This window comes from Globicephala melas, chromosome 1 (assembly GCF_963455315.2).
Source record: "Globicephala melas chromosome 1, mGloMel1.2, whole genome shotgun sequence".
Taxonomy (NCBI): domain Eukaryota; kingdom Metazoa; phylum Chordata; class Mammalia; order Artiodactyla; family Delphinidae; genus Globicephala; species Globicephala melas.
Window position 1 is genome coordinate 142,461,756 of NC_083314.1, and position 16,747 is coordinate 142,478,502.

The 16,747-nt window shown below is 53.0% G+C and overlaps 1 protein-coding gene across 6 annotated transcripts in view; it reads left to right on the forward strand.

Moving 5' to 3' along the window:
• Positions 1-2,843: 2,843 nt before the first annotated feature.
• Positions 2,844-16,747, forward strand: part of SSBP3 (single stranded DNA binding protein 3) — a 164,617-nt gene continuing 150,713 nt past the window's right edge. Inside the window, exons 1-4 of one of the 6 annotated variants that reach the window (XM_060305224.2) lie at positions 2,844-3,253; positions 4,272-4,344; positions 4,567-4,628; positions 7,190-7,274. In XM_060305224.2, coding sequence (XP_060161207.1) covers positions 3,198-3,253; positions 4,272-4,344; positions 4,567-4,628; positions 7,190-7,274 — 276 coding nt within the window. In that variant the 5' untranslated portion in view covers positions 2,844-3,197. The remainder of the gene's footprint in view (positions 3,254-4,271; positions 4,345-4,566; positions 4,629-7,189; positions 7,275-16,747) is intronic. The other 5 variants (XM_060305230.2, XM_060305221.2, XM_030870231.3 and 2 more) reach the window with 5 other exon arrangements.

Below are 16,747 nucleotides of genomic sequence, written 5' to 3' on the forward strand. Positions count from 1 at the left end.
TGGGGTGGGGAAGGTGGGGATTGGGGGATCCAGTGGGGAAAGATAGCCTGGGGGAATGGGTGGGGGACTTGGGGTAAGTGAAGAGAGAGTGATTGCGCCCAAATTTCCCAGGTCTGCCCGCCTATCATGTTAGTCCCTTGGCTTCTCCAGAGAAAGTGCCCTTCTGGGGTAGGGTGCTTGCTTCTGATCTGACCGCATTTTGGATCACTGTGCTAGCAACTGCACACCTAGTTGGGGCTGCTCAGTGGTCCTACTTCCTGGGAACCCATCAGCTCCCCTCTGTCCAGCAGGCTGGGAGGTTATGGCACCCTCCCTTCTCGCTCTGCCTGGGTCCTCCCACTATCTCTTTTAGGTCCGCCATGAACCTACCAACATTCTGGGTCAAGCCCCAGCAAAGGGAAGACCACAAGGACAGAGAGCCTGGCACAGGTTCCCCAAATGCATGCCACACCTGCTCGGAAAGGAGGTGCTTGTCCTGTTTTCAGGGTGGGGTGTGGGGAAAGAAAACTATAGAAAGGAAATCTTAGCATCATAGAACATCAGACTCTCAAGAGATATTAAAGATCCCCCTTCCCATTTGACAGATGAGGAAAATGATGCACAAACAGATATACCTGTGTTGCAGCCCTAACTCTGACACAGCATGGCCAACTTGGTAGAGCTGTGATGCAGTAGGGCCAGAGAAGGGCAGTGTTTTCCTTGAGCTGGGACCTAACCCACACTCATGACACTCATAATTTGTGGGCCTTGCAGACCCAAGATGAGTCAGGCTTCTTGTGAGTCAGGCTGTTGACAAGCCATTCCTGGCCATTCCTAGCCCATCAAAAATAGAAGTCCAGGGGAAGGGTATGAGCAGGCCAATTTAATTAGTGTGGGCTCTAAGGTACCTTAAGTTAGCCCTATTAAATTAAAACGCCTGGGGGAAAAAATAACTGTAATTATTTCCTTCTCTCCCCTATCGTTGTATTTCAACTCCCTCCCAACCTCCATGCTTCTCTCATTCACAAAACAACCTTTAAACTGGGAGCTAGCACAGACAACCAGAGACTAGGGTTCAGTTTTCCTTTTTCTGCCCCCTTCCCCTTCCAGCGCTAGGTCCCAACAGAGAACACAGCGCGTCCAGAAGCGGTGGTAGGGCCTGGCTATATTCTAATTTAGGGAGGCTGCTACACTGAGCAGAACATTATTCCAAAAATGCACCCAGAGTCTCCTTCCTGAACCAATGCAGATCCGTTTGCTGCGGGGCATTTCTTTTTAAAGCCCCTTTTTCTCTCTTCGACAAATCAAAATAAGCAAACTTTAATGGTAGTGAATTATACTTGATTTTGTTGAATCTAGTTCTGAGTTTTCCTACTTGAAACGTGTTTCCCCAGGACACTGACCTATCCTTTAATTGTTTGGTGCGAGGCATGTTAGGGGGAGGGGCGTTACTTGTTTATTGGAACAGCGCTGTTAAAAAAAAAAAAAATCAACCTAGGCTAACAGTTTCAAGGCTCCCCTAAAGATGTATCCAAACAGGCAGCCAATCAGCGCTTACACAGCTTTTTCTGCTTGACTCTTTTAAAGAGACAGTGCCGACAGTGTTTTATCACATTTAAAGAGAACCGCGCTCTAAAAACAGTCTGAAAATGGGGGAGTCTTCCCGTTTGGTTGGTTTCTCTTCTTAAAGAGTCTCTAATGAGGTACACTCAGTGTGTCCTCGGGTTCTCGCCGTGGGCAGAAAGGAGTCAGCAGCAAATAGCTGGGTCACTCTGCCAGCCCCCCCCTCAATTTCCCATTGTACACCTGGGTCACTGACAATGGAAGCTTCCCCTCCCCCCACGCCTGACTCTCGTCCCCCGCTCCCCAATTTAGCTCCGTTTATTTGAAGTTCGCAGATTTCTGTGGCGCGCATTCCGCGTAGCGGGCCGCCCAGGTGACGCCCCCCTACCCCGGAATGGCACCATCTCTCGTGGAGAAGCCGAGGGGCTAACTTGCTAGGGCGGGCAGACCTTGGAAATTTGGGAGCAATCACTCTCCGTGCTCTTAGCCAAAGTCCTCAGTCCCTTCCCCCAGGCTCCCCAAAGCAGTCCAAGGGCCATTTTCGCGCGACTCCACTTTGGGGTTTTCCAAAGTATTTTAATGATCTAGTAAAGGAGCAGCCTCGCGGCTCGGCGCCGGATCGAGCCGCCCAGTTCTCAGCGTGGAGCCCCGGGCCCGGCGCTCCGAAGCCAGACTGGGCGAGAGGGAGGACCGGGGGCGGGGCGGCCAAGGGGTGGACGGGTGGGAGTCTGGGGAGGGGGCCGAGGTCGGAGCCCAAGGGGAGGGCAGGCGAGGGGGAGGGGGAGATAAGGGCTGGGCCGGCGCAGGGCTGAGGCTGGGGGAGGTGAGGGGCAGATAAGGGAAAGGGACGTGGCGGGGGGGAGCCGACGGTGCTCCGCTCGGGGGTCCGCGCCCCCTCCCCTCAGACTACGCCGCAGCGCCACCCCCCCACTCCCCAGCGGTCCAAGCCGCGGAGAGCGCCCGTCGGACCCTCTTCTCGCGGGGGCCGGGGGACTAGATCTTCCCTGTCCCGATTCGTGTCCCCTCCCCACATCTAGAGAAAACGAAGGCTCGCGCCCCCGGCCCCCCCCACCCCGTTGGCCCGCAGAAGCAGGAATAGCGGCTCCTCGGTGGCGGCCGCAGCGGGGACTGCCGCGGTCGGGCGCTGACAGGGCGTCCCTCCCGGGCCGCCCCGGCCCCTCCCCCGCGCGCCTATTGGCCGAGGCGCATATCAATCACGGGACGTTGACGCCCGCCTTGCTCCCTCGCCCGGGTAGCCACGTTCGGTTGAGCTCCAAGTAGACCAGCGGCAGCGGCGGCGGCGGTGCCGGAGGCGCTGAGGGAGGCGCAGGCGGAGCCGGGCGGGCGCGCGAGCGAGCCAGTGGGCAGCCGGGCCGGCGGGAGAGCGGCGGCGGCGGCGGCACCGGCACCCCAGGCCGAGCCGGCGCGGGAGGAGTTCCAGGGCGATGGGGCCGCGGCCGGGGCTGACGCTTTGACAGCTGGAAAGAGCGCGGAGCCAGCGCCTGGGGGGGAGGGAGGGGAGCGCGGCGAGGAGAGCGCGAGCGAGCGAGCGAGCGAACGCCGGGGAGGGGGCCGGGAGCGAGGGGGCAGCTCGGGAGCAGCCGGAGCGGTAGCGGCGGCGGCGGCGAGGCTCGGCGCCCTCTTCTCTGCAAACCATGTTTGCCAAAGGCAAAGGCTCGGCGGTGCCCTCGGACGGGCAGGCTCGGGAAAAGTAAGCCCTATTTTCCAAGTGGCGGCCGCGCCGCTGCCGGGCTGCGGGCGGGTGGTGGGAGGCAGGTGGGCGGGCGGGGGCTGCTGAGCCCCGGGCCCCGGCGCCGCCTGCTTGGCCCCTTCCCGAGGCCGCGGCGGGCGGCGTGGGAGAGCCCATTGTTGGGAGCCGGCGGAGGTTGGGGTCTGGGGGCGCCGCCGGGGGAGGGAGCACTTGGTGGCCTTGGGGCGTGCCGGGCGCGGGGGCCCGCGGTGAGGGATGGACGAGGTCCCGCGAGCGAGCCTGGGCGCTCGCTCCAGCCGGGGCGCTCGCCGCGCTGACGGCACTTTGCCCACCGGGCGCGGGCAGGGGGCGCGTGGCTTCTGCAGCCCCGAAGGCTCCTTTTGTCCGCCCGCGGCGTGAGGAGTGCGTGCCGGGGGCTTTGTTCGGCCGAGAGCGCTCTCCCTTCCCTGCCCTTGGCCTCGCCGCCGGCCCCGCGCCCTCCGGGGCGCCGAGCTGGGCAGGGACGGCGGCGCCGGCTTGGCCCTAGGCTTGGGGGACAGTTGTTTTGGGGGGAGGTGGTGAGGGCGGCGCTTTACTGCCCTCTCCAGAGCTCGCGGAGCACTCCAGAGTCCAGGACTGAGTCTCCCCGGACTCTCAAACGTGGGGAGAGGGTGGGTCGGTGGCAAGGAGTGGATCGGGAAAAGGAGCGAGGCTCGGGGGGTTGGGTTGCTTGCGAGTTTGAGAGACCTAGGTGGGTTTGGTCCCGACGCTACTTGGAAGTTCAAGTTCGGGGGCTGCTCTCCAGCCCTCGCGGCTTGAAGTAAACGCGTTTCCTCATACCCACCCCCTAACTGCTCGTACCCGTGGCCCCAGGCAGGACCGAGCTAGCTGCTCACCTCTGGTTGGGGCCACAATGGGACAGCACGGACAGGGTTGGAGGACAGGCTTGGAGGCCAACTGGCAAGGTCCAGGAGCGAGCGCCCGGTGTGGTCTGACGCTTTTTCTCTCTCTCTCTCTGTGCCTGCTACCCACTTTCCAGGTTAGCTTTATACGTCTACGAATATTTACTGCACGTAGGAGCACAGAAATCTGCACAGACCTTCTTGTCGGAGGTGAGTGGAACTCCCCGCATCATCCAGTTTCTTGACACCCCTCCTCCTCACTCTTCTTAAAGCCTTTGTTTTCTGGAGCAGCCACTGTGGCCACCATTTTGAATTTTTATCACCTTTTGGCATTTATTGTTAGTTGGTCTTCACAGCCTTTTGGCTCTGGGAAGCCCCTAGCCCACCCCTTCTCTCTGCTCCTCTAAGCTGTCTCTGCTCTCTCCTTTCTAGATTCGATGGGAAAAAAACATCACGTTGGGAGAACCGCCTGGGTTTTTGCACTCGTGGTGGTGGTAAGTTTGTGTGATAGTTTTGTGTGTGTGTTTGTTTTGTACTGAGCCCCCGGCTTCAAGTGAACAAAGATGGGAGATCTGAGCGGGTCCCTCCATGCCTTAGTCCCCAGCGTTGCATAGAGCAGGGTGCCGTGGGGCCCTCAGGACTGGCAAATGAGGAGAAGGGCAGACGAGGTCGGTGCCTAAGTTTCTGCCTCCTCTTTGCCCACTGTTGAGAACCCTACTAATCGTGCCTGGTGTTTGCATGGAAACTGTACTTTTACAACTCACTCTGAGGCGCTGGGCATGGGCTTGAAAAAAAAACCTGCATGGGTTTTTGTCAATTCTGCATGTTGCTTTAATTAGAGGGAGTGGGGGTGGGGTGGGTGGAGGGGCACCAGGTCTGTTTTACAACTGGCCTACCCCTTCCTTTTTCTTCTGTGAGCTCAAAACCTTGAGAGAGAAATCCATGGGGACCTTTTCCAGGCACCCTGAGAAAGAGCAAGAAGGGACTGCCACTTCCTTTAAAGATACTGATTCAGACCTACTGGACCTCCCCCCTCCCCCCACTGCTCTAAGTATCCCTAAAACCACCAAGTTTCGTTTTACTGAGAATCTGGCAGAGGGCCTGTAGTTGGTAGATGGGGGCTCTCTCTTGTCTGTGACCCTCTCCCAGGCCCCTGGGCCCTGTCCGGGTGGGACCACCGCCGGTGTGCTCCCGGTTTGCAGCCCGCAGGAGGGAGGCTTAGGGTCAACGGGAAGGAGTTGCTGTGAGTGTAAGTCTTGGGTGTTTTGTGGGACCGATTGGTGGAGTCTTTGACATTCTTTTCAAAAGGAAAAGAGAGCGGAGTGGCTTTTGATATTTTGGTGAAGTTCAGGAAAACGGAGTGCCCTGTCTTGGGATCTTAGCGCGTTTACCTGACCGCCAGCTCACTGGGGTAACTATTTCAAGTGCCTTTGAAATGCATGGGGATGAAGTATCTGTTCTAACTTGCACGGAGAAAATGAGGTTTTAATTGCTTTTGCCAACCTCGGAACTGCGGAGTTGGAGGCATTCGGTGTGGTGTAAGGATTCTGTCTGTAGGAGTGGGTGGTAGGTTTTCTGGGGTGGCTTTTGGAGAGGAGTGTGGGGCTGGAGCTGGCGGGTCTGTCCACCGTGGATTTTGCAGAAATTTAGACTTTTGAGTAAAAGTTACTCAGAAGGGACTGGAGAGTTTGTAGTGTTAGAAATCTTCAGTGTGTGGAGGAAGTTAGTCAGATGTGTGCAGCCTCAGAGCACAGAAAGAAATGTTCTCGAGCCTCCCTCTGCAGTCAGCAGAAGTCCCCGATTATCCTGTTCTATCCTTAATCCCCCGCAACTTCTCCAGCCTTATCTCAGCTCCGGGAACTAAGAGTGCGTCGTGCTGGGCGCAGGCAGTGGTGGCTCTGTGATTTGACACCGACCGTGGCTTTTGGGGTGGCAGGAAGTGGTGGAGCTGATCTGAAGAGGGCCAGGCTGCGTTCTTCACGCACCTGGAGTGAGGTGCTTGTCAGGTGACTGGCAGGGCTGGCTGTTTCTGATGGTGACAGGAGCACTGGTCTGGTAGTCAGACTTCCGCTCTGGTGCACGTTTTACCTTTCAAGCGGGTTCCTATCCCTGGGCCTTGGGCTCCCGACCTGGAGAGGGTTTTTAAGGCCCCTTTTTGGTAGCAGTAGCTACCCTGTGTTTGTATAGGGTTTTACTGGTTGACAGAGGATTTGTATGTCTGTTTTCACATAATGCAAAGTGTTGGGGTGACCATACAAGAATCATGGAGGGGGGTTAGGCAGGGAAATCCGCCCCCCTCCTTTTGCTGGACAGGTGGTTGTCTGAGGAGGGCTCTCTTTTCAACGTGAAAGAACGAGATACTTGGTTATCCATAACATAACCTTTGGTTAATTGATATATGTTTTTTGGTGGGCAGGGGGGGAATGGTTTCTGTATGAGAATACCTTGGGGGAGGGCCTGGTTGAGAGTCGGGTGGGCTGGCAGGAGATGGGGATGTGGGCTCTGGGATGAAGAACCTGTAGATTCCCTTTATTGCCAGAGTCACCCAGTTTGCTGTGCATATGAGTCATAGTCCTGACTTTGACAATTTAACCTTTTTATGAAGTGCAGCCATTTTGGGTGGAGGTGGGGGGTGGTTACCGGAGCACCGAAGAGACAGGCATGGCTTCTCATCCAGATTCCTGTCTCCCATCTGGGCATCAGTGGGTGGGTTACCCTAACCTGCTGGAGCTTCAGTTGCCCCATGTATAACGTGGGGATAAAATCACCTACCTTACAGTGCTGTGGTAGTTACAAGCAGTGTCATGGGCGTGAGGCATCCAGCACATAGTAGGTGTCTGGTGGATGAGAGCTATTACTCTTACTACAAATGACAGGCTGTCAGAAGAGGTTGGGTCCATTTTGTTGTTAGGCTGAGTATGCCCAGTGAAGGCTGGGAAGGTGGGATTGAGCCTTGGGGAGACGTGGTGCTGTTAGCACCATGCATTGTACACTTGCTGTTGGGCACACAAGTAATAATTAGTAACCTGATCTTATTTTATTTTTCAACTTGCAGCGTATTTTGGGACCTTTACTGTGCAGCTCCTGAAAGGCGAGACACTTGTGAACATTCAAGTGAAGCAAAAGCCTTTCATGATTACGTGAGTAACAAATTTTTAATCCTGGCGATAATTGCAGGGTTGGATAACTTGAACTTCTTTAGTACCAAAAGCAAATACACAGCCAACTGGCAGTGGTCTTTGTTTTCTCCTTGCCTTTCTTTTTGTCCTGCCCACCTCCCTGCTGCCCTCGCCCCGTACTCTCCTCCGGCAGCGGTCTGACTTGGTGAATGGTATTTCATAATGTTATAATCATGGAGAAGAGTGTAGATACCTATCTGGAGAGTTAAATGGTGTTATGCGGGGCTCAACCATGTGGGGTTTATGTTCTGATTGGGCAGTCACCTGGGAGGATGGTGGGGCTGAGCCTCTTTGGTGCTGGTTTATGAAGAAGTTGACCACAACCAAGAAAAATGAAAAGTAAATATGAAACTTGTGTTTTGGAGTAGAAGGTGTGTTTGAGTGAGAATTTGGTGAAATAGATTCTTAGGTTACTTTCCAGGGAGGGATCTTCCAAATTATGTTTTTGGAGGGAGGTGCGTGTGTCTGTTTATGGGGGGGGCTTGTGTTGTCCATTAAGACAGTGTGTACTTTGAGGTCCTTGGCTGGTCCATCAACCTGTGTTGAAAATGTTCTTGTGAAGATAGTTTCATCACATTGTAGTGCTTTCTACTCTATCACTCATTCTCCCTGGATGAGTTTCTTAAGATTGTAAGAGAGGTGTCTCACATGTCCATATCCCACCAAGGTCCCCTTAAAAAAAAAAAAATTGGACTACAGTTGGGGTGGAGTCGGACTTATGATCAGATGAAACAGGTTAGGATCTTCTGCGGGGGGATGGAAGGGGAAGTGTCCGAAGATCTTCCCAGCCTCCTTTGCTTCCTGTTGGTCTTGTAGAAGGTTAAGTGTGTGTGTGTGCCTGTATGTGTGCACATACATGTGCACTTAAGAGGTCATTTATTGGATTTTGCACTTCTGCATGAGGTGGGAAGAAATGGTCCCAAAGCTCTAGGGCATGGAAGTTGGTTTTTTGAATGTCATCAGAGCCCACCCACTTGGCCGGGCCATCTGCATCCCCTGCATGCAGTTTGAAACTGGCCTGGGAGACCAGAACCCATTTGGTTGAGTTTCACAAGTGGTCAGATCCCATGCCACAAGTATCTTTCTGGTGAAAATTTCTCCTTGTAATATGAGGACTTAAGAGACTCCCCTGGGGGCTCCCTGGTTTTGAGAACATTCAGTGCGATGAAATTTTGCTATGACTGTAAGGTTAATACCCTTGGAGTGGAATGCTGAGGAAATTGACCAGTTCTTGTGCCCTCTCCAGGGTTGAAAAAGAGAAGCTGCTGAATGGTACTTATAGCCTGGTGAACTTTTAGTAGTACAAGGTGAGAGGGCTGGTTCACTTGTGATGTGGTTCTTCTGGGAAAATCGGTGGTGATGATCACAGGGTTTCCTGGGGTAGAGGCTAAGAGTTACGTTAGCCATATAAAAATAGTTGGGGAATTTGACTTTTCTACCTAGTAAAAAATCGTGTGTGTGTGTGTGTGTCTGTGTGTGTGTTTTAACCTGTGGATGGCCAATTCCTGTGTGGCCTGTATCTGACAGCTATGCAAAATGGTTTCATTTTAGAGTGGGGCGGGGGACGTACCTATTTCCAGTTACTCTCTTGATATAGGATGTCTGTGCTATCTTTCAGAGAAGTTAATAATTTTTAACTAAGTTTGGCTCTCTAGTACATAATGTGAGACTCTCTTTGGCAATTTGTGGTTTGGTCTGCCATCTTGGAACAGTACGGTGGTAGTGAAAGTTTACATGGGTTTTCTTTCAGTAATTTGCTGAGGAAGGGCAGCAGAATTGTGTAGAGATTGCTGAGGTTGATGTAGACATTTAGAAGAAGCTACCAAGAGCTGAAATCACAGTGCCTGAGGCCTAGGATTCACAGATCTTGGGATCAAAACCCTTTCTCCTGGATTGGGATCCACTTGGTGTCCTGTGGCCTGAGAGTCAGGTCATGTGAAAGGAGGGATGGAGTGATGAATGGGGATGGGTAGGGAACGTCTCTATTGTGAAGGAGTTAAGGGGGGGTGGGTATTGAGTTGCAGGGGTAAAGGAGAAGCAATGGGAAAATGAAAAAATATTTAAGAAAATGAATAAAAGGAACCCTCTTTTTCTCTTTGTCCTCCTCAAATTTTCGTGTGTTCTCTCCATTCTCATGGCTACTATCTTGTTCACCCTCATCTTTCTTGCTAGAGTTATTGCTGAAGCCTCTTTGGATTCCCTTCCTTTTGTCTGGGGTGAATGCCTCTCTTATCCGTCACATCCTGTCCACTTTTCAGCTTCTTTGTGGAGGACTTTGGTGATAGTTTGCTGTACACTCTGATCACTCCTTCATCTCAGTGGCTATATAAACCACCTGTACAAACCTTTGTTGGTGGCTTTCCATGTGCTGGGCACTCTAGGTTCAGGCTCTCATTTCAAGCTGCCAGTGGCCCTGGGAGAGAAGACATGTTGCTAACTCTATTTTGCAGATGAAGAAACTGAGACACAGAGAGGTTATCATAGTTGTAAGAATTAGGATCCAAACTCAGGTCATAACTGACTCCAGAATCTGTGTTCCTAACACTGCCGAGACTTGGCCGCACAGGTCCGTGGCAAATGTCACCCGTTTGCACCTATTCCTGCTAACTTCTCAGTCAGGTTTGTCTTTCTAACCACAGCTTATTCATTTTTTCCATGCCGGAGACCATTCATCTAAGAGCAATTCATTTCTGTAGCTCCCACAATACCTTGCACGTAGTAGGTACGCATGCTAAATGAATGAAGGTATTAAGGAACTATGGGCAAGAAAAAATACTCATTTTTGGGCATTTTGGTAATTTGGATAGCCAGTAGAATATTGGAAGATGTTCTTTTAGTGACTCGTTTTTGCTGGGTCATCTTGAGCCAGGTGATTTTAATGTGGGTTGACTAGTTACCTTAAATCCTTTTTAGAAGATAAAGTGGAGTGTAAATAAGAGCATGCGGTAACTGGCCTGTTTTCAATCAAGGAGATTCAAAGATTCTCATGGTTTGTCTGTGCAGCTCAGATATACCCGCCTGGGCCTCAGTGGGTAGTGAGTAGTAAGTGTGTGTGGGGCATGGGTGAGGAGGGACTCCTGTGGGGCTGGGAAGGTCCTCATTCGGGAAGATCCTGGTCTCAGCTCTCCTAGAGAAATGAATTTGTGTCCCTGGCCAGTGGTCTCTCCTTCCTGGTGGTGGGTCAGTTCAAGCCAGGCTACAGGGCCGGGAATGAACCAGGTGACTCAGCGGTGGGAGAGGGGGTTTAAATTTTCTCTGAATTGGTGAGTTTTTATTTGAGTCACAGTCTGTTTTCCTCCACACACCTGGAAACTTCAGTTTGCTTGGCTCATTGTGTGTAAGCCGGAGCACCCTGATGTTGACCACACGTAATGAAGAGCGATGCGGGGTTTGGTACCCAGAATGTACTTTTCTGAGAAATTGGTTTACCTGAAGTCAGAAGAGCCCAGAGGCCATGGGAGGAGCTCGCAGGGACCCTGCCTGTGGTTTCCTTGCTGTTGCCCAGAGGCCATGGGAAGAGGCTCGCAGGGACCCTGCCTGTGGTTTCCTTGCTGTTCCCCTCCGGCCAGGGCAGAGGTTCTCTGGTAAAGCCCTTGGGTCCCCTTGGGTTCTCTTAGATGCCGATGTCTGTCTGGTCCTGGCCTTTTGTGGAGTGGACAGTCCCTCCTACTAGCTCAGTGCCTCTGAGTTGAAGGTGCTGGAGAGCAGTGACCCTCACATTGCTGTACTTTTCAAAACGCTTTTTCAGTACATGGTTGTGGTTTGGCTTCACAGCTGTCTGTTGGTCAGGTTTTATTATTTAATCTCACTCCCATTTTACAGATGAAGAAACTGAGGCCTAGAGTTTAGATGGCTTGTCTGAGGGCATGTAGCCAGGAGGTGGCAGAGCTGGGACTAGACCCCACTCTTCCAAATTCCACCTCTGAGCTTTTGACAACCGTCATTTGATACAGAATTCCTGCAAAACAGAGGGAAGATATTATCATTTGACCCAAAGTGTGCCCATGTATAGTCACTGAAGAAATAAATTTAGCAGAGAATTAAACTGAAGCCCCTGAGAGGTGAATTGCAGAGTCACTGGCAGAGGTGGGACCTGGCCTCTGAGAAGGGAGTTTGTTATGGTGCGATGGCTCTTTTGGCAGGGAAAATGTGATATAAAGCTATGGCCTTACCTTCCAGAAAACGCATGTATCCCCACTGGGGAGACTTTGTACATGATTTCAGGAGGTTCATGGCTGCTGTCCCCTCTGTGATCCCCAGTGAAGAATGTGGGGTGCCAAGTGGATGTGGAGTCCCATGACCTTGGCGAGTCGTGGGCCTCAGTTTCCCTGCTCTGAAGACCTGCGGTCCCTTTCAGGTCAGCCTCAGTGGGGCTGGCTCTCTTACCCCTGTGCTCCCCCAGCAGGACTCAGCTGACCCTCCTCCACTCCCAGCTGTGAGCCTGTGTCTTCAGGCGGGTTGGTTAAAGTCGGAAAGCGCCCCAGAGTCCTGGGCGTGGACGGGAGCTGAGGTATTTGTGGCTCTGTGGCAGGGGTCCAGCGTCCTTGGTGGGTTTGAAATAGCAAAGTGATATTTGAGAGGACTCTCCTTGGATGTGCCGAGCTAAGGTTCCTGCCAGGCGGGGAGCGTCCCCGCCTGCCAGAACCCTTTGGGGGCAGGGGTGTGAGAGGGTGGCAGCGTGGGCAGGAGCGGGAGAAGGCTGCAGCTGGGCTCTGAGGAGCTGGGGGTGTGCTCTCCCCCGCGATAAGCCGCTCTAGCTATCTGCCCAGAGGTCCTGGCAAGTTCACGGCGTTGCCTTTGGCTCTGACCCTTGGCACCCTTGTGTGGCGGATTATAAAAACAAAACATACACACGGTTGTTTCCCCCCAGCCCCCCATTGGAGCTCAGACTGTGTGTTGTGGCCTTTCTTCGGGCTCCCACCCTGTTTGCTGCAGCTCCTCTTAACCCCCGAGGCTGCCAGCCTCCTCTATCGGTAGCTAATTAAACACTAAATGAGTAACTGGAATTGCTTTTTGCCAGAACCCGGGCAGTGTGGCCATCTTAATGGGTTTCAAGTGGCTGCAAGACCCCAAATTGCAAATCCTTGCCCTTTATTTCAAGGCGGGAGGTGGGGCGGGGGGAGCAGGGGGGACCCAAACAAAGTTTTTGGCAGTGGTCACTTCATTTGAACTCCAAGACCAGCCGTGCGCTCCAGTCTGTGCATAATGCCATCTTTGTTAGCTAAGCCTTTGCAGACTTGGACCAAGAGTTAGCTGTGTGCCATTCACCGCTCTGAGGGAGCCGGGAGACACCCAGCTCGATTTTCCAAGGCAAGCTGCTTCTGTAGTGGGGACCTCGGGCCAGAGCCTCCTCGCCCCTTCTCTTGACCTTCCCGCCTCTGTGGGTGAGTGTGTGTGTGTGTGAGCTTAAGAGGGAGCGGTGGAGGGGAGGTGTGTGTGCTTGAGGGCCTGTCAGCCAAGATAACAGAAATGTTACACTAGCTGTAGCCTTTATAATAGTGTCTGGGGTTTAGAGTATTGAGAAAAATTAATCTTTTTTAGCTTGGTAATAATTCTGACCACGGCACAAGTGCATTAGACGATTCACATAAACTTCTTTAATACATGTTGCTGGGAGCTTACAGCAGATAGACAATAATGATTGTTTGTTTTTGATTCGCCAGGGTAATGGGGTTTTTTGTAGACTGGGCAAGATGAGTTTTAGGAATGTTTCTCTCTCATGTTATGCTTTTTTCTCCCCCTTGGACCCTGAATCCTCTGGATTTTGAAGGGTTTGGGTTCTGACTGGTGGCTGGGATGCACACCTGAGTTCCAATTCCTGCTCTGTCATTTCCTGGCAGGGTGGACTTTTGGAGCCTTGGTTTCGCCATCTGTAAAATGGGGAAATGGTGAATCCTTTATGGGTTTGTTGTGAGGGTTAAGTAGGATTATATATGTAAAATGGTTGTCTCTCTGTGGCCAGTGCTTGGTGAGTTTGTTTCCTTTCATTTTTTTTTTTTTTTTTTTTTTTGCGGTACACGGGCCTCTCACTGTCGTGGCCTCTCCCGTTGTGGAGCACAGGCTCCGGACGCGTAGGCTCAGCGGCCATGGCTCATGGGCCCAGCCGCTCCGCGGCATGTGGGATCCTCCCGGACTGGGGCACGAACCCGTGTCCCCTGCATCGGCAGGCGGACTCTCAACCACTGTGCCACCAGGGAAGCCCTTCTTTCTTTTTATATCCCCAAAGTTTCCCCCAGAACCTTTTAATATGATGGAGATAACAGCATGTTTTTCTGGAAGAGCAAGTTGACCCTAGGGAACTGGATACATTAATTTCCCGATGATGCCCTCCGGTGCCTGGGCTCCTCTGATGTGTCATTGAGTCCTCCCCCAAATACCAGTGTCTTGTCTCCCCACCCCCCAGACCCCTGCCAGGGCCAGAGCAGGCGGTCCTGGCATAGGCTGGCACTGATAAATGCTCCCCTGAGACGTCTGTGCCCCTTATCTGTGTCGGACAGAGTGGTCCTGTCCCACTCCCGTGTGTGGCTGCCGCGTTGCTGAATGGGAAGAGCATGCAGCTTGGCACGTGCAGAAACCTAGATGCAGATTTCGGCTTCACACCCCTTGTCAGCTGCGGGGGGCCGCCACTTTTCAAGGTCTGTTCTCTTGACTGTAAGGTTGGCACAAGGGTCATACTTGCTCAGCCCACTGTGGGGGTAACAGTGAGAAAGGCGTGGAAAACTGTCCAGGGAAGGTTACCTGTGCGGGACAGTGCTGTGTCAATATTTGCAGGGATGACCAGCCTCGAAAGCCCCGCAGTTGGGGTCTTGTCTTTGTCCTCTTTTTTTTTTTTGTGGTACGCGGGCCTCTCACTGTTGTGGCTTCTCCCGTTACGGAGCACAGGCTTCGGACGCGCAGGCTCAGCGGCCATGGCTCACGGGCTAAGTTGCTCCGCGGCATGTGGGATCCTCCCGGACCAGGGAACGAACCCGTGTGCCTTGCTTCGGCAGGTGGACTCTCAACCACTGTGCCACCAGGGAAGCCCTCTTTGTCCTCTTTGGTACATACGTTGCCCTGGCCGGCCTCGGGCCTCACTTCACCTTTGAATTGAGTGAGGAGTCCCTAAAAGGACCCTTAAGGAGAAGGTGAGGAAGGGATGTGTCAGCCATTGCAGGTCCACGGGAAGCTGGTTCTGGGTGCCCGAGGCCTTGGTCAGCTGGCCCCCAGACCAGGAGCAGAAGACACTGCCAAGTTTTGAGGTGTTGATTCAGTCCAATTACCGAGTGCCCGCTCTGCTCCATGTCCAGTGGAGGAGACAGATGCTGCCCAGGATGCGCTTGTGTGCTTAAAAAACCTTCTCTTTGGAGAGCCCAGGATGCAGAACATCACGACTGGTCATGGGAGTAGGTAAACAGCCCCATTCCCGTGTGGTGGCCGGGAAGGGTATTTAATGTAGTATGTGTAGGTAGCAGGGTTGCAGGTGGTAGAATGGGAGGTCACGTCTTACAAGGAGGTACCCTGAGTCCCAGAGGGGAAAGATGCCCCACCTGAAGTCATCAGTAGGACTCAAACCTGTAAACCGTATCAGATTCCATAACTCTTTCCTTTGCCCTATGCCGTCTTGCTGCACTTACAAGCTGTGTGAACTTGGGGACCTTAATTAACCTCTCTGTGCTTCAGTTTCCTCAGGTGGAAAATGGGGTTAATAAAGTATACCTGCCTCATGCGGTTGTTACAAGGATTAAATGAGTTTATGTACGCACACACACATTAAACACGCACACACACGCGCACACACACACAATACATATTGTGTCTGGTACAGCGTAAGTGCCGTAAACGTGTGCTATTTTTTTTTTTTTTGGCGATGCCACGCGGCTTGCAGGATCTCGGTTCCCTGACGAGGGATTGAACCTGGGTCATGGCAGTGAGAGCACCGAATCCTAGCCAGTAGACCACCAGGGAACCCCCTGTGCTCTCATTCTTATTATCTCATTTCAGGCCTGGTATGAGTCCTGGCTTTCTGATGGCCAAAAGGGGGGGCAGCAGCAGAATGATGCTGGTGTGAGAGGTGTGCTCCTGGGATACGTGACCCACCTGTTGGTTGATTAGCACTCTGGACCCCTGGGTTTGAATCCACCTTCTTCAAGCAACCGCGAGTGACTGGGGGTGGGGTTCATACATGCAGCCTCTAAACCAGCCCCGCTGCTCGTGAGGATGAAGTGCCGACGCGTGGACGCTCCTGGCCAGCGCCGGCCTGTGGTGTTCAGTCAGTGTCCGTTCCCTACTCTTGTAGCCGTTTCCCTCGCTCTGGGAATCTGGAACTTCCCCAGGCCCCTCTGACCCGTCCCTGGTGTTTCTCCTTGGTACTTAAGATGGGTTTTTTGCTCCAGCCCTGCTGTAGAGCACATGCCAACCTGGAATGTGGCTGCCTCTACCAGGCCTGCCAGGACCACCCCTAGGGGAACACCCGCCTTTTCTTCTGTCTCCCCCTCGGGAGCTCTGTGACTTTTATTCATTTGCTATTTGCTGCCTGGAAGTAGAGTGATGGGGGTCAAGGTTGTATCTCTTCCTCTCCCTCTTCTAGACCGAAAGCTCCTGAGGGCAGGAGCTCTTATCTCCACCCCCTTTCTGCTGCCCCTGCTCCTGGGGCCTGTTGCAGAGTTTTGAGTAAATCCTGAGGGTGGTGAGCTAGGCTCTGGGCCTTGAGAAGTGAGAAGGGTTTGATCCCTGCCCAGGGATCAAGTATGTTAAATATGCGTTTTAATGGAGATGGACAAGTGGTGAATGGTAACTGTGAGTCATGACCCGTTAGTGCTTTGTGAGATCAACTTAGTGGGTCACGAACTGGCAATTACAAAGAAAAAGAAACTCTGGGGCTTCCCTGGCGGTCCAGCGGTTAAGACTCCGCACTTCCACTGCAGGGGGCACGGGTTCGATCCCTGGTCAGAGAATTAAGATCCTGCATGCCGAGCAGAGCAGCGCAACCAAAAAAATCAAATCAAAAAAAGAAACTCTGTATCGCAAAGAGTAAACATAAGCATTGTTTCGGGAAACTTCTGTTTTCAGCAATTTATGGGTGCCTATAAATAAACATGTGCCCCGGGTTTTCAATGTAAAATTTGCCTTGTTGCGGGTCTCAGTCTAAACTTTTTTTTTTTTTTGGTGGTACGCGGGCCTCTGACTGTTGTGGTCTCTCTCGTTGCGGAGCACAGGCTTCGGACGCGCAGGTTCAGCGGCCACAGCTCCCGGGCCTAGCCGCTCCGCCACATGTGGGATCCTCCCGGACCGGGGCACGAACCCGCGCCCCCTGCATCGGCAGGCGGACTCCCAACCACTGCGCCACCAGGGAAGCCCTCAGTCTAAACTTTGAAAGCTGCTTACCCAGAAAAGGCTGAAGTTGAATCTTGGGTCTTACAGGCTTGTGTGACTTTGGCCAAGTGGCAAGCGATTGC